Source organism: Zootoca vivipara, chromosome 6 (assembly GCF_965207765.1).
Source record: "Zootoca vivipara chromosome 6, rZooViv2.hap1.1, whole genome shotgun sequence".
Taxonomy (NCBI): Eukaryota; Metazoa; Chordata; class Lepidosauria; order Squamata; family Lacertidae; genus Zootoca; species Zootoca vivipara.
The window spans coordinates 78,119,093-78,139,576 of NC_142589.1; the positions used below are offsets into that span (position 1 = coordinate 78,119,093).

Sequence of the window (20,484 nt, forward strand, 5' to 3'; positions counted from 1 at the left end):
AGCTGTAGTCCCAAAACCTAAGATGGTTGGGAAACACTGGCCTAAATTGACACTCAAAACAGGGAAGCAGGGTCCTGTTTGCTCTTAACATCAACTTGAGCAGGCATAGGCAAACTTTGGCCCTCCAGATGTTTTGGCCTACAACTCCCATGATCCCTAGCTAACAGGACCAGTGGTCAGGGATGATGGGAATTGTAGTCCAAAACATCTGGAGAGCCGAAGTTTACCAATGCCTGGACTTGAGGAGCAAAGGGCCCAGACTGCAACTGAGCAGGGAAGCCAAGGTTTATTCATTGTAAGGAAACAGCTGTGTCTTAAAAGCAGTCTTCCTCCAAAAGGGGTCCCCTCCAGCTGTTTTTGGACTACAGCGGCGGCTGATGGGAGTTGTAGTCCAAAATGTCCGACGGGTACTAGGTTGGGGGAGCATGCCTTAAAGATACAAACAGAGTTTTCCCGTAGCAATGGGGAAACAGTACCGATTTGGGCTCTCTGGGCAGCCTCAGAATACCCTCCCTAGGAATTAGTTCTTGCAAGGGCACAGAGGACATCCCTCTGCTGCCCTAAAGGGTTTGAGAAGCTGGTTTTTAAAAAGGACAGTGCAGGTATGCCACCAGGAAACCACAGCACATTTTGCCTCTGGATTTTACAGTCAGCCGTGAGGCTGCATCCTCGATTGACAAAAGGATGGACACAAATGGTTTTGCGAGCCTCGCATGGGTACCACCAGCGACATGACGTCAACAGAGCAAATATCCGCAAATGGAAGTCTGGAAGCTCAGGTAAGATCCTATTTTTCAAAAACGGGGGTGGGGCAGGAACAGACACAACTCGAGAATTTGTTACATCATCTCCCTACACCAGTGACCAGAAACTTGCTGCCCTCCAGAGAGGGCCAAGGGCATGATGGGAGTTGGGAGTCGGACAATGCCTGGAGGTCTGCAGGTTAGCCCTTCCCCTCCCTTAAACCTGGAGATGAGCTGCAATGGCTGGAAGAGAAGACTGGTGCTCATTTTAATACCCGCCACCCAGGATTTCCCTTTTCGTTTCGAGGGGCCCTGTGCCTCCTTAGACGTAGATTTAATTTTCTACTTTTCCATACGCTGGCTTTTTGTCTCTCCCTCCCCCCTCCCCTTCTATAACTGGGCAGGCAAGAAATCAAACCCAAACGGGAAAATGCAACCAAATGCAACTTTGTTTTTTTTGGGGGGGGGAGCCTCAACACAACAAAAATCCTGTGAAACACAATCACACCACACCCTCTTGCACACCCGAGGAGAGCGGAGAAGAGGGGGAGGCGCTCTATCTTCTTCGCCGCCCCCCGTCCCCGCCGGGCTCTGCCCCTCACCTCCCATCCTCCCTGCGGGCCCCCCTCTCCCTCAGCATGTCGCAAGGCTGCACCCAGTTATTGTCGTGCAGTCCCACCCGGCAGCCGGGCGTGTCCTTGTCCGTCCGCCGGCAGCACATCCAGTAGGAGCGTCCGTAAGGCAGGTCGTGATGGTAGGGCTTGGGGTGCCAGCGGCACAGGGAGACGTCCCCTTTCTCGTAGTGCTTCTTGCACTGCTTGCAGGGGTCGTCGCGGTACAGGGGGTCCCGGGTCCAGCGCGAGTCCGTGGCCTGCACGCCAAACGCCTCGATGATGTACTTGAAGTAGTGGCAGGAGCACTTTAAGGCGGCCAGCGACTGCGTCGGCAAGTAGCTGAAGATCTTCACCATGATATGGTCCGGGAGGAGCAGCATGTACTGCCGCGGCTCCAGCAGCCGCTGGATCTTGAAGCGGATCTCAAGGAAGTCGTGCGAGACATGGCGGTAGAGGCGGCAGAGCGAGGTGTCCGAGGACGTCGGCTCCAGGCCGGACCCGTCGGCTCTCTCCAGGCCGCCCTCGCCGCCGCTGGCAGGGTCCAGAAAAGCGCCGTCCATGTCCCTGCCATCCTCCTGCCGAGGCACCTGGGCGTGCAGGAAGAAGAGCTGCCCCGGCGGCGGGTCATCGCACGACGAGCACAGCCCCTCTTGCGTGGGCGAGCCCACCGTCAGGCAGACCGTCTCCTCCTTCATATTCTTGGTGCTGTCTTTGCCGAAGAAGACGCACTGGTCCACCACCCCGGTGACCACCACGTCGACATGGAAGCCGGAGACGCAGTCGCGAGCCACCGATGCGGTGGGGCCTCCCGCCTTCTCCCCGCCTCCCCGGCCGCCCTCCGCAATGGCGTCCAGCTTGCCAGAGCCGCTGGGGCTGTCCCGGCAGGTCATCTCCACATCCGGGGGCTCGCTGGTGACCCCGTCCGGCCCTTTGGGGGAGGCGTTGGCCAGCAGGAAGTCCACATTGTTGGGGAGCGTGTCCCGCGAGGGGCTGATGAGCTGGTAGAGGTCGCACGTGATCTTGTCCTTGGCGCGGGCGGCGCTGCCTGTGGGCGACCCTCCGCAGCTCATGAACATGCAGTTGGGGCGGGCACCCTGGCTGCCCTCTGTGGGCGAGCGGGGGTCGCGGCTGCTGGAGATGCGGAAGGCGATGCGCACCTCGCCGGGGCTGTGCTGGGAGTTGGCCACGCATTCGGGAGACTCCCGGCACAGGCCGTTGGGGCGCAGGACGCTCCGCTCCCGCTGCTGCTGCGACTCAAAGTGGGCCACGGCCTCCGCCACCCGGCTCCAGTCCGAGCCGCCTCCCGGAGAAGGTGCCCTCTTCTCCTCGCCCTCCTGCTCTGCTGACACAAAGACCATGGGGGACGGCGGCGCGGCCGGCACGCTCGGCCTGGGGTAGTTCTGCAACGCCAGGGCAGTGCGCTGCTCCACCAAGGCCACCATCTCAGCCACCGAGAGCAGGTCAGTGGAGTCTCCGGCCGCCGGCTCGGCATGGGACTCCGGGCAAAGGCACACATCCTCGGCTTCCTTGCTGCTGCTGCTGCCGGCGTCCTTCGCCTTGACCGGACAGGCCTTGCTCTTGCCGGGGTCGTGGGACCTCCGCCGCCGCTTGGCCTTGGAGCTGTCACTCCCCCAGTTGCCCTTGACCTTCATGGCGCTGGCTCGGCTGCCGCTGCTACACTGATGGGCCACAAAAAAGGCAACCTTCTCCTTGGTGTTTCCCGGTTTGATCACGTACCACGTGTCCAAGAGCACCCGCCCCTCCTCCACCTGGGTGGGGTTGGGGGAGACTGTGGGGGGCGGCGGGGGTGGAGGCGGCGGGGCAGGGGGAGTGTTTTCGGAGCAGGCCTCACCGCCGCCGCCTTCTTCTTCCTTGGCTTTGCAGGCAAAGTCCCCAAAGGTCTTTTTCACCTGGCCTCCAGGGCACTGCTTGTTCTGGGAGTAGGTGCCGAAAGGCCGCGGGCACCATAGCTGGATGTGGGAGAAGGTGTTCTGATCCATCACTGTCTCATGGCAAGGGGGCAGGGGGGAAGGCAGCCCTTCCTTTCCCCTAGCTCATGGATGGGCAGCTCGTGGGGCCTCGGAGGTGCCTGGAGGAGAGGAAAAGAAAAGAGGAAGAGACATCAGCCGCCTTGAAATCGCAACAGGTCAGGATTGGCGCAACAGGGCTTCCTTTCCGCGCAAGGATGTCATGAGCTGGCAGGCGGGAGAGGAATTAAGCTTTCCGGTTTTGAAAAGGCACCATCAGGTTTCTAGCCCTTGTGGTGTGAAAGCAAGAGAGCAACCTTTAGTAGTATGTCAGGAGCCACACATTAGCCACACGCTGCATTCCTTACCTAGTACCAAATTGTGGGACACAGTAATAAGAATGCACCATGCCTGGATAGCTCAATTGGTTAGGTGCTGCTAATGCCAAGGGTGCAATTTCTATCCCTGTGTAGGATAGCTGCATATGCCTGCATTGCAGGGGTTGGACTAGATGATCCTCAGGTCCCTTCCAACTCTGCAATTCTATTATTATTCTACTGTTATTTTATTTTATTTTTTAAATAATTTTTATTGATTTTATATAATAACACAAAAAACAAAAACATACAGAACATATCCCTCCACATTCTCTCCCTCCCTCCACCAGACACCTTCTGCCACAAGGAAATCCCATGGACGATGAGAGTCAAATGTAGTCCATTTTATAGATGGGTTTGTCCTCACCCCCCCTCCCTTCCCCCAGAGCCTCCCCCTGCCACCAAGAGGCCCTAGGATGATAAGGAGAGATACGGGTTGGAGTCCCCCAACTATTTATATATAATCCCATTAAATTCTAAAAAAAAAGGAAAAGGAAAAGGAAAAAAAAGATAAAACACAAAAAGGAAAAACAAACAAGCAGTTGAAATATCTCATTTTCCAATCTCTTACTTTGTTAAATATTATTTTAGTGGCTTCCTCAGATCCCTTCTTCCTGGTTTTCATAGTTTCCTGATATTAATCATAGCGGGTTTCTTACTCTTAAATTCAATTCTTACTCTTTAATCAGATTATCCAACAATTTCCACCTTCTTCGTGCCCCCCCACAGGCCCCCTCCTGCCACTAGGGATACCCATGAGAGGTGACCATCCAAAGGTGATCCATTTTGTAGTTGGGTTTCCCTCCGTCTCACCCCTTCCCCCCCCTCGAGCCCCCTCCTACTGTTATTTTAATCACGCATCGTATTTCAGGCCCATAGTATACCTACCTACCTACCTACCTACCTAGATCCATCACAGAACGGGGTGTGACACTAGAAATGGTGATTTCTCAAAGGTCATTATTATTAATATTATTATTTTGTTATTTATCATATTTGCATACCGCCCTATACCCGTAGATCTCGGGGCAGTTCGTGACATAAAATTGCAATATAAAAAAACACAGCATACGAAATACAAATACAAACAGAAACAAACCAATAACCCATCCCCCTTCCACGACACATTATGAAAGGGCATCGGATCTCAACCAGCCAAAGGCCGGGTTGAAGAGGAACCTTTTCGACTGGTGTCTAAAGGTGCATAATGAAGGTACCAGGTGAGCATCCCACAAGTGGGGAGCCACTGCGGAAAAGTCCCCGTTCTGTGGGGGCCCATTCCCTCACCCCGTCAAATTGAAAATCAACGTTTTGGTTTCAGGTCTCTGGATCTCATGATTGAAGCAAAGAAAGGCGACGCACTGGAAGCAGTTGTAGAAGCGTTTGGGGGGGGAGGCACCGGAGCCCTGCATCGTTCTCTCAGAGCCCCTCCAACCACTGTGTTCATACACCAGCGACTCCCTGAGCCCCCCCCCCACCTTTGCCCCTAGCTTCCTCACCTGCTTCCCCACCCGCACCCCACAGTCTGACCAGCTGTGGGCAACGCAGGCCCCTGAGAGCCTGCTCTCTGGCTGGCCAGCTGAGGTTCTGCGTGGGCCTCCTGCTGCATAATTTACTCGAGGCTTACAAGGGAAGAAGGGGAGCTTGACAAGATTACGGATCCTATTACAGTGTTGTAAAGGGCAGGACAGAGGCAGCCGCTGGGGCACAGATGGGGCTGGCTGGGTGGGGAGGAGGAGGAGGCAGCTGAAGGGGCAGCTGTCTGGGCAGGAGCTATGGGGCAAAGAGGCTCTACGGCAGAGGCAAGGACAACAGTTCAGTGCTTCAGGAAAGTTGCCCCCTGTTACTGCCTGCCTTCTTCGGTGGGGCATTTTAAATTTTCACATTCGCTTTACACTTTCCCAACAATGAATGCTGAGCTCAGAGCAGCTCGCTGCCATAACAGTCGCATCGGAAATCAACAAGCGTCGCACAAACGCTTTGAGAAAGCGGTGGGCTAGGGCAGGGCTCCCCCAAACTTTGGGGGACGATTGGCACTTCTGCCATGCATGGCACCTTGAGCTTACCAGAGGAGAAGATGGGATAGAAATGCAATAAGCAACCAAATCAAAATAAAAATATGTTGTCAGTGCCCGCCTGGGAAATTTGCCAATGATAGCAGGGTGGGTCTCCCAGCCCCAGAGATGCAAGGTTGCAGACACGGGCTCATATTAGTTATTTCCTTCTTTCTTCGAAACCCTGCCGGAGCTTTTAACCGAGGATCGTAGAGCAAGCTCACCCTGGCCACCCACCTCGTGTGGGTTGGGGCTGCCTCCCAACACCGGAACGATCAGAAGCATGAAACAGGATTAAAGGCCTCTGGGTTCTCGTATTAAGGCTCACAATCATCCCCTTGCCCAGAGAGTCAGGAGTGACAGATTCATTTGCAAAGAGAAAAGTACAAAGCTTCGTGCAGAGTGCCCCCACCCCAGTCTTAATTTTTTTAAAAAATAATTTGCTCTTCTTCACCCAGTTAACTGAAGGAGAGCAGTGGATTTGTAACTGGCTGACTGACCGAACCCAAAGGGTGCTCATCAATGGCTCCTCTTCATCCTGGAGAGAAGTGACTAGTGGGGTGCCACAGGGTTCTGTCTTGAGCCCAGTCTTATTCAACATCTTTATCAATGACTTGGATGATGGGCTTGAGGGCATCCTGAGCAAGTTTGCAGATGACACCAAATTGGGAGGGGTGGCTAATACCCCAGAGGACAGGATCACACTTCAAAATGACCTTAACAGATTAGAGAACTGGGCCCAAGCAAACAAGATGAATTTTAACAGGGAGAAATGTAAAGTACAGGATGGGTGACACCTGGCTTGAGAGCAGTACATGTGCAAAGGATCTAGGAGTCTTGGTAGACCACAAACTTGACATGAGTCAACAGTGTGACGCAGCAGCTAAAAAGCCAATGCAATTCTGGGCTGCATCAATAGGAGTATAGCATCTAGATCAAAAGAAGTAATAGTACCACTGTATTCTGCTCTGGTCAGACCTCACCTGGAGTACTGTGTCCAGTTCTGGGCACCACAGTTCAAGAAGGATACTGACAAGCTGGAACGTGTCCAGAGGAGGGCAACCAAAATGGTAAAAGGCCTGGAAACAATGCCTTATGAGGAACAGCTTAGTGAGCTGGGGGTATGTTTAGCCTGGGGAAGAGAAGGTGAAGGGGTGATATGATAGCCATGTTCAAATATATTAAAGGATGCCATATAGAGGAGGCAGAAAGGTTGTTTTCTGCTGCTCTAGAGAGGCGGACACGGAGCAATGGATTCAAACGACAAGAAAGACAATTCCACCTAAACATTAGGAAGAACTTCCTGACAGTAAGAGCTGTTAGACAGTGGAATTTGCTGCCAAGGAGTGTGGTGGAGTCTCCTTCCTTGGAGGTCTTTAAGCGGAGGCTTGACAGGCATCTGTCAGGAATGCTTTGATGGTGTTTCCCTGCTTGGCAGGGGGGTTGGACTGGAAGGCCCTTGGTCTCTTCCAATGATTCTATGAGAGGAGGGACAAACCAAATTCGAAAAGTGGATCCACACTCCTCTTTGCCAACTTGCAAGTGCTTTTTTCAGGAAAAGAAGAGTGGTGCCAGACTAGCACAGGGGCAACTAACGCCAGATGTGTCCCAGTGAGCAGGGCAATGGTCCAGGGTGATGGGAACTCTAGTCCAAAACATCTGGAGGATGGTACCCACAAGACTAGCAAACCAACCTGCAAATATCAGGAATGCTTCTGGAGCAGCTGCAATGGCTGTTGCCCATCTCTGTTATGTCCACATTTAGAGCTGGCTGAGATCTGGTTTTCAACATCTCGATATATCACCAGCTAAACATTGTGATAAAGTACCTCCGTTTACGAAACCCTCTGGTCACGTAAACTTCGGGATGCGCGCACGGCAAACCCGGAAGTATTTTGCCAGGTTTTGATGCGCGCACATGCGCAGAAGCGATCCTCTGGTTGTGAAAACCTCAGGATCCGGCCAGATTTCTGGAACAGATCCCACCCGCAACCAGAGGTACCAAAGCTGCGGAGAGGCCTTGGCTGGCTTCACGGCTTTTCCCACATTGTGATTTTTACATAGCACACACAAACACATCACGATTCGCAATATAATGCCTGGTCAAAAGTTATGAAACCAGTATCATGATATGGACTTGAAACCGGTTTGGGACGATATATCGCCCAGCCCTAACACACATGATTTGTGATGATAATATTGCCAGATCAAAAGCTATGAAACCATTATTACGTTATGGACTTCAAACTGGTTTTGGACAATATATCAATACATTGACCAGCCCTATTCACTTTAATTCTCAATCCCTTTTGCTTCTGAGCTTTTGGCACACGGAGGTGGTTGCTGCTCATGCAAATAGGTCTGACATGAGGACGGGGATGGGTGCAATGGCCACAGAGGTCAAAAGCAACAATGTTTATCCATGTGAGATGTTTACCCCCAACCTGGTGCCCTCTGTATGTTTTGAATGAGAACTCCTGCGAGGCTCGGTCAGCACTGCTCAGGAGAGCCAGGTAGGTGAAGACTGATCTCTGCAGTCCCTAAAGGCACTTTGAGAATAGGAGGGGCCTGTCAGCTCGGAGCCTGCAGGTTCCTCCAAGACCATCTATCACTTTTCCCTTCCTCCTAAGCTTTTTGGTGGCACCGGCCACACTTATGGAGTAACAGTGATTCCAGAGGAGAAACCAGGCAGGCAAAATTGCACCCGAGTAGGATGCTAATATTGGAAATCCCTAGGCCAGGCTTCCTCAACCTCGGCCCTCCAGATGTTTTGAGACTACAATTCCCAGCATCCCTGACCACTGGTTCTGCTAGCTAGGGATCATGGGAGTTGTAGGCCAAAAACATCTGGAGGGCTGAGGTTGAGGAAGCCTGCCCTAGGCCTTAAAGGTAAAGGGGCCCCTGACCATCAGGTCCAGTCGTGTCTAACTCTGGGGTTGCGGCGCTCATCTCGCTCTATAGGCCGAGGGAGCCGGCGTTTGTCCGCAGACAGCTTCCGGGTCATGTGGCCAGCATGACAAAGCTGCTTCTGGCAAACCAGAGCAGCGCACGGAAACGCCGTTTACCTTCCTGCTGGAGCGATCCCTATTTATCTACTTGCACTTTGATGTGCTTTCGAACTGCTAGGTGGGCAGGAGCTGGGACCGAGCAACGGGAGCTCACCCCGTTGCAGGGATTCGAACTGCCGACCTTCTGATCAGCAAGCCCTAGACTCTGTGGTTTATCCCACAGCGCCACCTGGGTCCCTTGCCCTAGGCCTTGGGTATGTGTAATACCGTGTTTCCCCCTTTTTAAGACGTAGTCATAATATAAGACGTAGCAGGATTTTCAAGCATTTGAGAAATATAAGCCACACCCCGAAAATAAGCCATACCTAAGACAGCCCTGGATAGCGCTCCTGAGGGTGGCCAGCCTCGCTATCGCCACCTCCGCCACTGCTGCCACCCCGCACGCTCTTCATCCCCCTGTTGTTGTTTTAGTTAGTTTAGTTTTTGCGCGCCTGCCGCATTCGCCCTCCCCCGCTCCCTCTTCCGAAACCACCACCGAGGAAAGGAGGCGAAGCCGGAGCACCGAGCCCTCCACCGCCTCCTCCCCCTCCCCCTTTGCCACCGCTGCCTCTTCTCCCCGCTGCAGCGTCTCCCGGGTCCCGCATGCTGAAGCGCGGGCAGATGAAGGTTCGCTCCGCATAGGATCGGCCTGCCGCGGCTGCAGAGCGGAGCACCGAGCCAGCGGCCAAGCCTCTTTCTCTTTTTTTGCCCAGCTGAGGAGGCCTGGGCCAAGGAGGCCGAGTGCTCGGAGCGCCCTGTAGCGGGCGGAACGCCGAGCCAGCGGCCTGGCCTCTTCCTGGCCTGGCTGAGGAGACCTGCCGCCCCGCCGCTGGAATCGGCGGCTGCAGGGCGGAGCGCTCCGCAGCGCCGAGCGCCCGGCAGCGCTGGGCAGAGCAAAGAGCCAGCGACCTGTCGCCTCGGTGCCTGGAACCTGCTGCTGCTGCAGCGCCGCGCAGAGCACCCAGCAGCACCATGCAGAGCACCCAGCAGCACCCCGAGCCCTCGGCCCGGCCCGGCCAAGGAGGCCTTGAGGTACCATAAAAACATAATTAAAAAAATAAGACATCCCCTGAAAATAAGACACCGTGTGTTTTTTTGAGGAAAAAAAGTTATAAGACGGTGTCTTAAAAAAGGGGAAACACGGTAGGTACCTGGAAGGCCAGGCTTGTGGAAAGCATCCTCAGCTGCATATGACAAACAAAATTCTACTTCTCAAAGTAGCTGGACCATTCCAGACTGCAGGATTATTATTATTTTTGGGGGGGGAGGCATCTCATAGCTGAATGCTTCCCGACACACACAAAATGTTATATGTGCACAGAAAATGGACACATCAGGGAAAGCAAGCAGATGCAAGACTTCTCCAGAGTTTTTGCAGAGGAGTTCCCTCCCGCCCACATTCCATCAACCAGGGTCCCCCATCGCCAGGGACATTGGATGCCCCCCCCCCAAAAAAGCATTCCTATGCAGATAATCTGCAGAAGTCAACTGGTACCAGAGCATTTTCTATTGCCCCACCATCCAGGGCAAGGGGCACCTTTTCCCACCCAAGGGCAGCACACCCTTTGCGGTGGCCTTCCAAGGGTCCAAAGAGGATGCGGGGAAGGGGGCCCAAGGGGGCAGAGCAACAGATGCAAATTTCACCTTCGTAAAGTGAGTTAGTTTCTGCAGACGCTCCCACACCCCACTTCATCATCATCCCCCCACTTGCAAGCAGGAGGAACGGTCAGAGTTCAAGGGCAACTTTTTAGCCAAGCAAGAAACACTTGGGGTGCAAAGCAAGGCGCTGAGGAATGCTGCCTGCAGAGAGTTCAGAGAGGCATGGAGGGCCACATCTGGCCCCTGATCCACAGGATCCCTATCCCTACCTTAGAGAGCAATATCATTTAGCATGCATATTTTACTGGCAAAGCTAAAAAAATTGCATCTCTCAAGTTGTTCTAACATTGCCTTTGCACTAGGCATCCACTTGTTGCTTGATTATTTGTTTACTCATTGCATTTATCACACACCTGGTTCGCTCCACGGAGCTCAAGGCGGAGTATACAATTCTCTATTTCCGTATTAAATCCTCACCACAACCCTGCGAGGTAGGTTAAGCTGAGAGGTGCCATGACTGGCCCAAGGTCAGCCGATGAGCTGCGTGGCCAAGTGGGGATTTGAACCCTGGTATTCCAGGACATCGACTAACCCTTTAACCACTTGGCTAATGTAGTGTTACTAATATATTGCACATTATTGGTTAAGGCGCACTGTTAATAACAAACTTCTCAAATGGATTTCGTTTCCCCCACATGGGGAAAAGGAGCACTGGCCACTTATGCAGAAGCCTTTTCTGTTTGGGGATATCTCCCATAGCTACAGTTTGACCCCTTGCGAAATAGGCTTTAGCGGGGAGAGTGAATTATGCGCAAAGCCCAAACAACATCAGTGTTAGAAATTAGGCAGGTGCCAGGCATGTTTTGCAACTGGCACGGGTCCAATGGGGCCATGTGGCGATCTCTGGCTGCCAGGTTGGCAACAGACATCTCCATCTGGCTGGGCCCTCCGGCTTTCTTGAGCAGGTAAGCAGAAGAGCTTATTCACTGCATTTACATCCCACCCTTTTCTCCAAGGGGTACATGGTTCACACACACACACACCCCATTTAATCCCCACGGCGACCCTGTGAGGTAGGCTAAGAGGCTGTGACTGACTCCAAGGTAGCTTCCTGAGTGGGGATTTGAACCCTGATCTCCCAGGTCTTAGCCTGACACTCTAACCAGTACACCACCCTGGCTTCCCACAGCTCTTCTGCTACGGGACAGCTATATAAATTAAGCAGGTAAATAAATACGGAGGAAGCAAAATGTCACTTAGAGAAGGATCTGAAATATTTTCCTAGAAGCTTGAATTTGTTTTGTTCTAGGATGTTTTAATGTTTGGAAACCGCTTTGATATATAAGGTAGATAGATAGATCAGTATATATAAATGAAATGAACAATGGTGCCTAGACATTCTGTTGTGACTACTATAACTTAGGTTTAAGGTGCCAGTTGGTGATTAGCTTATGCATCTGAGTTTCTAACACTGCTTGGAACAATTGCACCCAACAGTTCAGTAGGGAATGAATGGAGTCATGTGAAATAACTACAGACAGGTAGACACAGACCCCCCACTTCCAAGGTGGCCCCCAACCACCAGTCAAGTTGCCGTCCCACCTGCCAAGTGTCGCCAAACTGGCAGTCTGCCCAAGGCTGGCTTCTACTTCTGAAGCGTAAGGGTGCTGCCTCACTGATAGCCGAAATAGCAGACTGACACCCCCCCCCCTTTTCTTAAGGCAAATGGAGGTTATCTTCTACATCTGCCTCTCCCCACTGAGGGCCCGCAGCCTGCCCTCTTGCAAAGTCATCCAAATCCTGGGGACGTCCACGTGGGGAAAAGGTGGGCAGCAGGACCCCAGGTTAGCGAGCGCTGCCTTCGAGGGGATCGCAAGAGGAAGCCCACCAGAGTCAACAAGTGCGAGAGGTGCCACCCGCTTTCCTGGCCACCCACCCGTGCAGAACCCTCTGGGGAGTCTGGGACCATGAAGACAAACTTGGGTACCATCTCTCCCCCCCCCCCCCGTGGCTCCTGGGACCTAGCTCTGCCAGGGCCCTGATCCTTTTACTAAAATAATAATAAGGGAGGGGAGCAAGCGCTTGTGGAGTCTACAAAGGGAACAATGCCCTTGCAGGAAAAGTCCCCGATGTGTTTGGGGTGGGTGGGAGACCCCAGCATCGACAACACCACCCACGCAAAGGTGTTAACTCGCCCAGGGCGCCCAGGGTGTAGTTCTGCACCCCTTGCACCCCAGCGCCAATGCTGCTACCAACAACACAGCTCTTCCCCCTTTGCAAAGAAGAGAGAGAAAAAGCCATGCATTTTGGGGGAAAGGGGGGCGGGGAAGCCTCGCCAGGCCAAGAGTCCCTCTCCGATCTCAGCTTAAGAAGCCATCTGCACCCCAAGAGCGGGGAAAAGCAACAACCGCACGCAATCTCCCAGGGTTCTTACCTGTTACTCCCAAGCCTGGGGTGGCAGGAGTGGGTGTGATCTGGAGAAGGCCTCCGCTGAAACCTACATCCCTGCTTTGGGGCCTGGAAAAACCAGCATGAAATAAAATAAAACAGATCCACAGGTTGCAAAGGATGTTTTTCTTCCCTTTTCTCCCTCCCCCCCCCTTTTTTTTTGTGTGTGCAAACACTGCTTAGAAAAGGGGGAAGGATCAGTTTGTAAAAAGAAAAAAAAGAAAAGCAGGGAGAGATACAGTATTGGGATTTTGCAAGCAAGCAAAGCTCCCCCCCCTGCTCTGTATGTGTGTGTTACTGCTCCCTTAAAGGGCCAGCAGGCTCATTCCACCGGCCCCTACATGCCCCCCTTGCAATACAATAGGGACCTTTAATCCATCAGATTGCAACTCTCCCTCCTGCCCCCCCTCCGCACCATCCGCCAGGCTCAGCCATTTGTTGACAGGCATATGCATGGCGCCTGGCGGCCAATCGGAGGGCCGAGTTTGGGGCATGCCCATATATGGATGACAGCAGTGTCTCAGCCTACCCGGGTTTGTTTTGTGTGTGTGTGTGTGTGTGTGTGTGTGTGTGTGTGTTTAAATCCCCACTCCCTGCAAGGGACCGTCTAGAAAGTGCGAATGGAAAGCAGGAGGAAAAACAAGAAGGGAACTCCAAGGGAGCAGCGATAATTCCCAAGCCTGCCCAAAACATTGGAAAGAATACAAATCTAGGATAAATAAATAAGTTCTTGAGCCCAAAGGTCTCAGGATGTCAGGGAGGGGAGTTGTCGCTGATGGGAAACTCTGTATATACTCAGGAGCACTCACGACCCATTGCTAAACCCCACATTTAAAAGAAAAGACTAAAATCAGGTGCTGAGGGTGTTCTCCTCTTTGCGATTGTAACTGAAAATATGTTCTCATATTTTCTTTTAAATGCCAGGTTTGGCAAGGGGCTGTGAAACAACAGCAGGAAGAGTGCCGCTGGGTACATGCAGAGTTTCTCAACACCGACAAAACAAAGCCTATATGTCTCCTATATTCCCTTGATCCTCAGCATCATTGCTCCAGGAACACTGGTAGGTCACTAGCCCATCTATTTCAGCACTGGCAGGCAGCACCTCTCCAGGGTTTCAGCAACGATGTCTCCCAGCCCTAACTGGAGACCGAGGGACAACCTAGGGACCCCCTCTGAATGCAAAGCGGATGCCCTACTACTTAATTTTCAAATTAAGCTGTGCAAGATCGTTGGCAGACCAAGAAACCTTCTCTCTATGAGGAACTAAAAAAACTATTAAAAAAAACTATTTAAAACAACGCTTAAAAAAAGGCCGGAAATATTACCACCAGAGATAAAGAAAGAAATAAGAACTCTATTAATGTATGGATTGACAGCCGCTAGAATTTTAGTGGCAAGAAACTGGAAAAACGAAAATCTACCAACAATTTCAGATTGGCAAATGCTAATGTTGGAATATTTGCAACTGGCAAAGCTGACTGACTCCGTAAGAGGTTTATCAACACAAAAGGTAGCAAGAGAATCGGTTATATACAAAAGGTACTTAAAATTGTATTTTCCAAACAACTCTTTGCTAGCAGAAATAGAATGATGTTTGCAAAAGATAAGCTTGTCAAGAATAAAAAATAGATGGAAAGAAAAGACAACACAAAATATAAACCTGTGGAACAAAGGAAGCAAAACATTGTATAATGAGAAGGACAGGAAGTATGTAAGTAAAGCTAAAGAAACAGGAGAAATGTATATTTGCTATGATTTATTCACATTACGATTGTTTATTTTTGCGTTTGTTTGTTTGTGTGTGTGTGTGTTTGTTAAATTGTAATTTTGCGTTTGTTTGTGTGTGTGTGTGTGTGTGTGTGTGTGTTTGTTAAATTGTAATTTTAAATAATAAAGAATCATTTGTAAAAAAAGAAAGAAAGAAAGAAACATTTTATCCCTGGGTGGGAAAGGGGACATTCCAAAAGTGCAGAGCTATGAGCAGAAAGGCACAGAAAGGTTGTGATTTTCTGCCTCCACTTTGGCAGAGGCCACTTCGGTCACCCTGGGGTGCGGAGCCTCGGGTGGCGCTAGTATGATGCAGAACAGAAGGTGAGAGGTGTTGTGGGAATTTGGGACCTCGAGGTCTGCCACTGACTATGGACAGGCAGCTATGCCAGCTCCAATGAAGAGGGGGTTGTCTCACCCCACTCCACCCCCATCCCTGGGTTATTTACTTATTGCATTTAAATCAAAAAATTTACCCAAGGAGCTCCATGGTTATCCCCCTCCCTGTTTAATCCCCACAACAACCCTGTAAGATAGGCTAGGCTGAGAGATGCAGCGACTGGCCCAAAGTCTCTCTCAGTGAGCTTCACAGCCAAGCGGGGGATTTGAACCCTGGCTTCGCAGGCCACAGTACGACACTCTAACCACTGCGCCACACTGTCACTCAGAGATACTGCAATACCAGGTCCATGCACGGCGTGGACAGAGCAAGCCCCTATTGCATCTCCCAGCTCCCCAAACTGACGCAATAAATACAGTCCTGTTTGGGATACTGGATATTACACTGAAAAGAACAGAGTCTGCCAGCTTCTTGGAGGAAGCTTGGAAGGGCACCTGTGTCTAGCTCTCATGCCCATTTGAAAACACACAACCCTACACAAGGTTAAGGCCTATTAAAGAAATATCCCTGTGCCTGAACTTTTGTTTGTTTGTTTTAGCTTTCAAGATTCTAGTGGTTGTATTATGCACAAGATCCAAGGCTTGGTGGCTGTTTTGGATTCAAACAGCAGAAAAACAATACATTGTAGTGTTTCAGATGACAAGCGATTACTACTCCACACAAAAATCCTTTATTTCTGGACACTTCCTTTGGTTCCAGCTGCTGGATTTTAAACAATTAAATGGACCCCCTGCCCTGTCCTAGGTAATCACCCCAAAAGCACAAATCTTATTACATTTATATTGCTCCTTTTCTCCAAGGACATAAAAGATGGCATATAGGATTCTCCCCTTGTTCCTGTGAATGCAATTTGCTTTAACTGTTTTTAATACTGCATTTTCCGCCCTCGGACCTGCTGGTGAAGGGCAGGTAATAAATTTTGCTATCAGTGTTGCTCATATTATTTAACCTCACAACAATCCTGGAGGTTAGGCTGAGAGGCAGTGACTGGCCCAAGTCACCCAGTGAGCTTCATGGCTTAGTCAGGATTTGAACTCTGGTCTCCAAGGCCCTAGGGACCCAGGTGGCGCTGTGGTTAAACCACTGAGCCTAGGGCTTGCTGATCAGAAGGTCGGCGGTTCGAATCCCTGTAACGGGGTGAGCTCCTGTTGCTTGGTCCTAGCTCCTGCCAACCTAGCAGTTCGAAAGCACGTCAAAGTGCAAGTAGATAAATAGGAACCGCTACAGCGGGAAGGTAAACGGCGTTTCCATGTGCTGCTCTGGTTTGCCAGAAGCGGCTTTGTCATGCTGGCCACATGACCTGGAAGCTATACGCCGGCTCCTTCGGCCAATAATGCGAGATGAGCGCGCAACCCCAGAGTCGGTCACGACTGGACCTAATGGTCAGGGGTCCCTTTACCTTTACCTTTACTCCAAGGCCCTAGTCAGATTATGACTGGCCTGTTTGTAGCTGAGATACAAAGCTAACTACAACAGATGCTCTTAAAATACCCTCAGCTATTTCTTGGGGGGGGGGGCACTCAGCTCAACAATAACAGTATTGAATTGGGGCCACCCACCTTCCTGAAAGCTTTGCTACCGCCTCCTATTGAACCCTTCTCATTTTGTTCATTGAAATGTGATTTGGTGCCTCTGCTCCACTTCACAATATGGTTGCCACTAACACTAACTTGGTGTTTTTCTGTCTACATGAAGATTTTGCAAGAGCTACGGTACTTCAATATTGTTTCCCGATGTGTCTCATCTTTTTAGCCAACATGCTTTTGCCCCCACTATATCTCTGTGGCAGTGAGTTCCAAAGATCAGTGGTGTATTGGGAGAGTCTTTTAGTTGTTGTTCCTTTCTTAGAACTGTCAGTTTCAGTTCCTTTCTTAGAACTGTTTTGGTTTCAGTTGGAGAAGGAAACAGGGATGTGGAACACACCAAAACACCATGACTGCCATGAATTTTTTTGATGTGTTGACTGAAAAGATATATATCGCTGGAATAATCTTTGGAACAGCCATGTAAGATAGGCTGCTCTTATCACATAATGGCAAAAACAGCAGCCTACCTTGAGGAAGCTTTTGCCAACATAGTCCACATGTAGCTCAGATGTTTTGGATTACAATTCCCACCATCCCCTTCTAACAGGGAAAGTTGCTTTAAAATGATCTCGGATATTCATAGCCAAGGTAAGAGTGAAACTGGAGGCATCCCAGTTTGCATGCTTACAATTCAGTTTTATACATTTCTACCTGGAACAAAGTGAGTGTGGGATTGCAACCGCAGCTCTCAAAAGCAGCAAGGGCACTTGCTGCTCTACGTCCAACATTTTGCAAAAGGACAGCCTGCAGGAGGCTCAGAGCCGAGAAAGGCTCACAGCCTTACAAACGCTAAAGGTTAAGTATTACCCGTCTGTAAACAAGGCACTGCACTGCTTCTGGCTCCTCGCCAAGCGCAATGTTTGAAAGTAAATCTAGCTGTCAAGCGCTTCACCCGCAACCATGTAATTAACCTGTGTAACTCGCCAACGCAAAGAGAGAGAGGGAGGGAGCCGGGAAAACTTTAGAGGCTGCAAAACTGCTGCAGTTGCGCAAGAGAAGGTGATAACTGCACGGGCCGCAAAACTGAACGCTCCCGGGCATTGTCAGACAACCTGACTCACGAGTGCGCCTTTTAAAGTATTTTCAATGTGCTCTGCTCCAAGGTGCCAATCATCTTTCGCAATGATGCAGCAGAGAGTCTGTCAACTCTCTCTGAGCACACCAGGGTTCAAATCCCCAAATGGCCATGTGATGCTCTCTGGGGAAGACCTTGTCCCTGCTTCTCTCTGCCAGTCACTGCCCCCCCCCCCCCGCCCAAACCTGTCTCACTGGGTTGTTGTTGTGGGGATCAGTGGGGACCATGCAAGCTATCTCGAATTCCCTGGAAAAGAAAGTGATACAGAAAAGCAACAAATAAATAAAAACAGGGGAGGGAAACAAATAAAGCCCAGCGCTCGCAACACATCACAGGCAGAAGTGAAGCCCAGAGGCACTAAAGAAGGTTCAAGAGACAAAATTCCTGATATACTGGAAGGGGAGATGATGGATTAAGTAGAGTGGATGAGGGGCTGGGATTTTGTTTCCACCTTAGGCAAGGGCAACTAGTTTTTGGCTTCGGGGGGGGGGGGTATTCCACCACCACCGCCACGTATTTCTCTTGTCTCCGTGTGGCTTAGCTACGGCAACTATTTATTCCACACACCTTTCTTGTTATTGGATTGGCAACATGATGGCTCAGTCACTGGAGCATGCGGCTCTCAACCTCAGGGCTGTGGGTTCAAGCCCCACGTTGGGCAAAAAAAATCATTGCATTGCAGGGGGTTGGACCAGACAGCCCTCAAGGCCCCTCCCAACTCTGCAATTCCATGATACCTTTTTTCAAGTGTGCCAGATTGGACCCACCACCACCTGCTCACTCCTGGCATATAATCTAGTCGAGATCAGAACTGATCTCCTCCAGAAGCTGGGTTCTGAGACTTCAGTTGCGTCTGTTCCCAACTGGGCCCAGCCATTTCCTTAGCATCGAAGGGTAAGATTGTACCCAAGAGAAACTATCGTGGCAACACATGCGCAGTGTGCCTTCGTGTTTGATTTACAACCAGTGAAAAAACTGATATGCGTTCCCTCTGCCTCCTTTCTACTTCCTTGTCCAGAGCTTGCAGCTCTTCCCCCCCCCCCGCCACCCTTTTCCTATTCCTCTCTCTCTCCCATCAAAAGTCAACCCCCCACTGCAGAAGCCCCATCCCGACCCACAAAGAGAAAAAAACCCTGCTGAAACAACGACCACAACATTGCAACAGCTTAGGCATGCCCCACATGAACTGGGGGCTGGCTCCCTCTCCTCCCTCTAGGAGGGCTGCCACCTTTCCCCTCATTTCAGTTCTACTTGCTCCTGTGCCTTTGACACCAGCAACCTGCCACACACCACGTGGAAGCGGGGCAACATCTCCTCCATGTTACCCTGCCAGGAAAAGCCTCGGCTGCTCAACTCTGCTTATCTGGCACCAATTTCTTTTTTAAAAAGAAAATAAAAGAAAAAGCAGAGGCGCAGGACTAGTAAGAAAAATGTGGCAACCCTATTTCTACTCCCCACCCCAAATATATTTCCCAAATCCCACCAACTCATTTCACCTGGCTTGATAACCTCTTTCCCCACCGCCCCATTCCTGGCCCTCCACGCTTCCTGCCCCTCTCACCCCTTACCCTCCACACACCTGGCCAGGTAGACAACCTCAGGTGCCTTCCTTACACCAGCAGGTCCTCTGACTTCCGGGTTGGTCGCCGCGCATGCGTCGAGCGCCCTTGCGTGTCGAGCGCCCGCTTCCGCGCCAGACTTTGGCTCCGCCCCTCTCCCCTCCCGCTAATCGCTGCCGCAAAGGATCCTGGGAAGTGTAGTCTTCTCTAATTGTCCGCCGCCCTTTCCTCTTAGCCTGGAGTTCTGCAGAGGGGGTGTGTCTGGGAATTGTAGTCCCTGTCCATTATGAAAGGTCCCACCCCCCGGACTTCAGTTCTGAGTTCCTCTGAGCACGTGGCGCTCTCTTTCCCTCCCAAAATGGGACAAATTTGGGTTGGTTATTTGATGGTGTTATAAGAATTCTAAAGTCTCAAATATAGAATAAATATTCATAAATGCACACACATCTAAATGACCAGTTACATAATGCAACCAGCGACCATTATCAGGTATCCTGGCAGACAGGATTTCTGCTGTAGACTGCCTCCTATAATGTATGTATGATGATTTTGGGGTGGTCTCTGGCTAAGGGGGTTGGGCAATCTCAAAAGTCTTTAAAGGCTCCTGCACACTTTTGTGCAGGGTCTCCCCACCCCCCCCCCTTGGAAGGAGGGGAGGGAACTCTGTTGCAACAGAAAAATAAATATCTGCCTTGCTTCCCACTGGATCCTGCCTTCATCCATTCTTCTCTGACCGATCATGGGCTCAGAGTCCCATGGGGAGTTGGGCAAGCAAAAGTCAAACCAATTTTTCTGCCATCAATGGATGGATGGATAAATTAATTCCTATGCAGTGGAACCTTGGTTCTTGAACTTTATCTGTTCCAGGAGTCCGTTTGACTCCCGAAACCGTTCAAAAACCAAGGTGCGGCTTCCGATTGACTGCAGGAGCTTCCTGCACTCAAATGGAAGCCGTGGAACAAAGGAGTCCAGCCACCAACTGGAGCAAATAGCTGTAGACCAAAGTTTATTGTGCAACAGGTTCAAAGAGGAATTTGAACCCCGGTTATAGGGCGACGTTGACTTTTAAAACTTCCCACCATATCCCAGAATACAGTTCGTACAGCATCATTGATACATCATCTTTACATCACTGACATGTCACCAAAGGGGAGGGGTAGATAGGGGTTACACAGTTCAACCTTGGCAAAAATGTCCAGACAAGTCCTTGGTTCAAGATTAGCATAAGCAGACATGTCAGCGCAAGAC

The 20,484-nt window shown here is 50.9% G+C and overlaps 1 protein-coding gene across 3 annotated transcripts; it reads right to left on the reverse strand.

The window, feature by feature from the left end:
- Positions 1-1,171: 1,171 nt before the first annotated feature.
- FBXO46 (F-box protein 46) lies at positions 1,172-19,357 on the reverse strand. Of its 3 annotated transcripts, none has more exons than XM_035119091.3 (3): positions 19,257-19,357; positions 12,836-12,918; positions 1,172-3,446 (listed from the first exon to the last, which is right to left on the reverse strand). In XM_035119091.3, the coding sequence occupies exon 3, from the start codon at positions 3,355-3,357 to the stop codon at positions 1,342-1,344; it is 2,016 nt and encodes a 671-aa protein (XP_034974982.2). In that variant the 5' UTR covers positions 3,358-3,446; positions 12,836-12,918; positions 19,257-19,357; the 3' UTR covers positions 1,172-1,341. The 3 variants fall into 3 exon arrangements, with proteins under 3 accessions (XP_034974982.2, XP_060131542.1, XP_034974985.2); XM_060275559.2 differs by having other exon boundaries at positions 19,246-19,357; XM_035119094.3 differs by lacking the exon at positions 12,836-12,918 and having other exon boundaries at positions 19,257-19,344.
- Positions 19,358-20,484: the final 1,127 nt, after the last annotated feature.

Coding starts and splice junctions, on each gene's coding strand:
- FBXO46 (XM_035119091.3), bottom strand. CDS start 3,357: ATGGATCAGAACACCTTCTCCCACATCCAGCTATGGTGCCCGCGGCCT.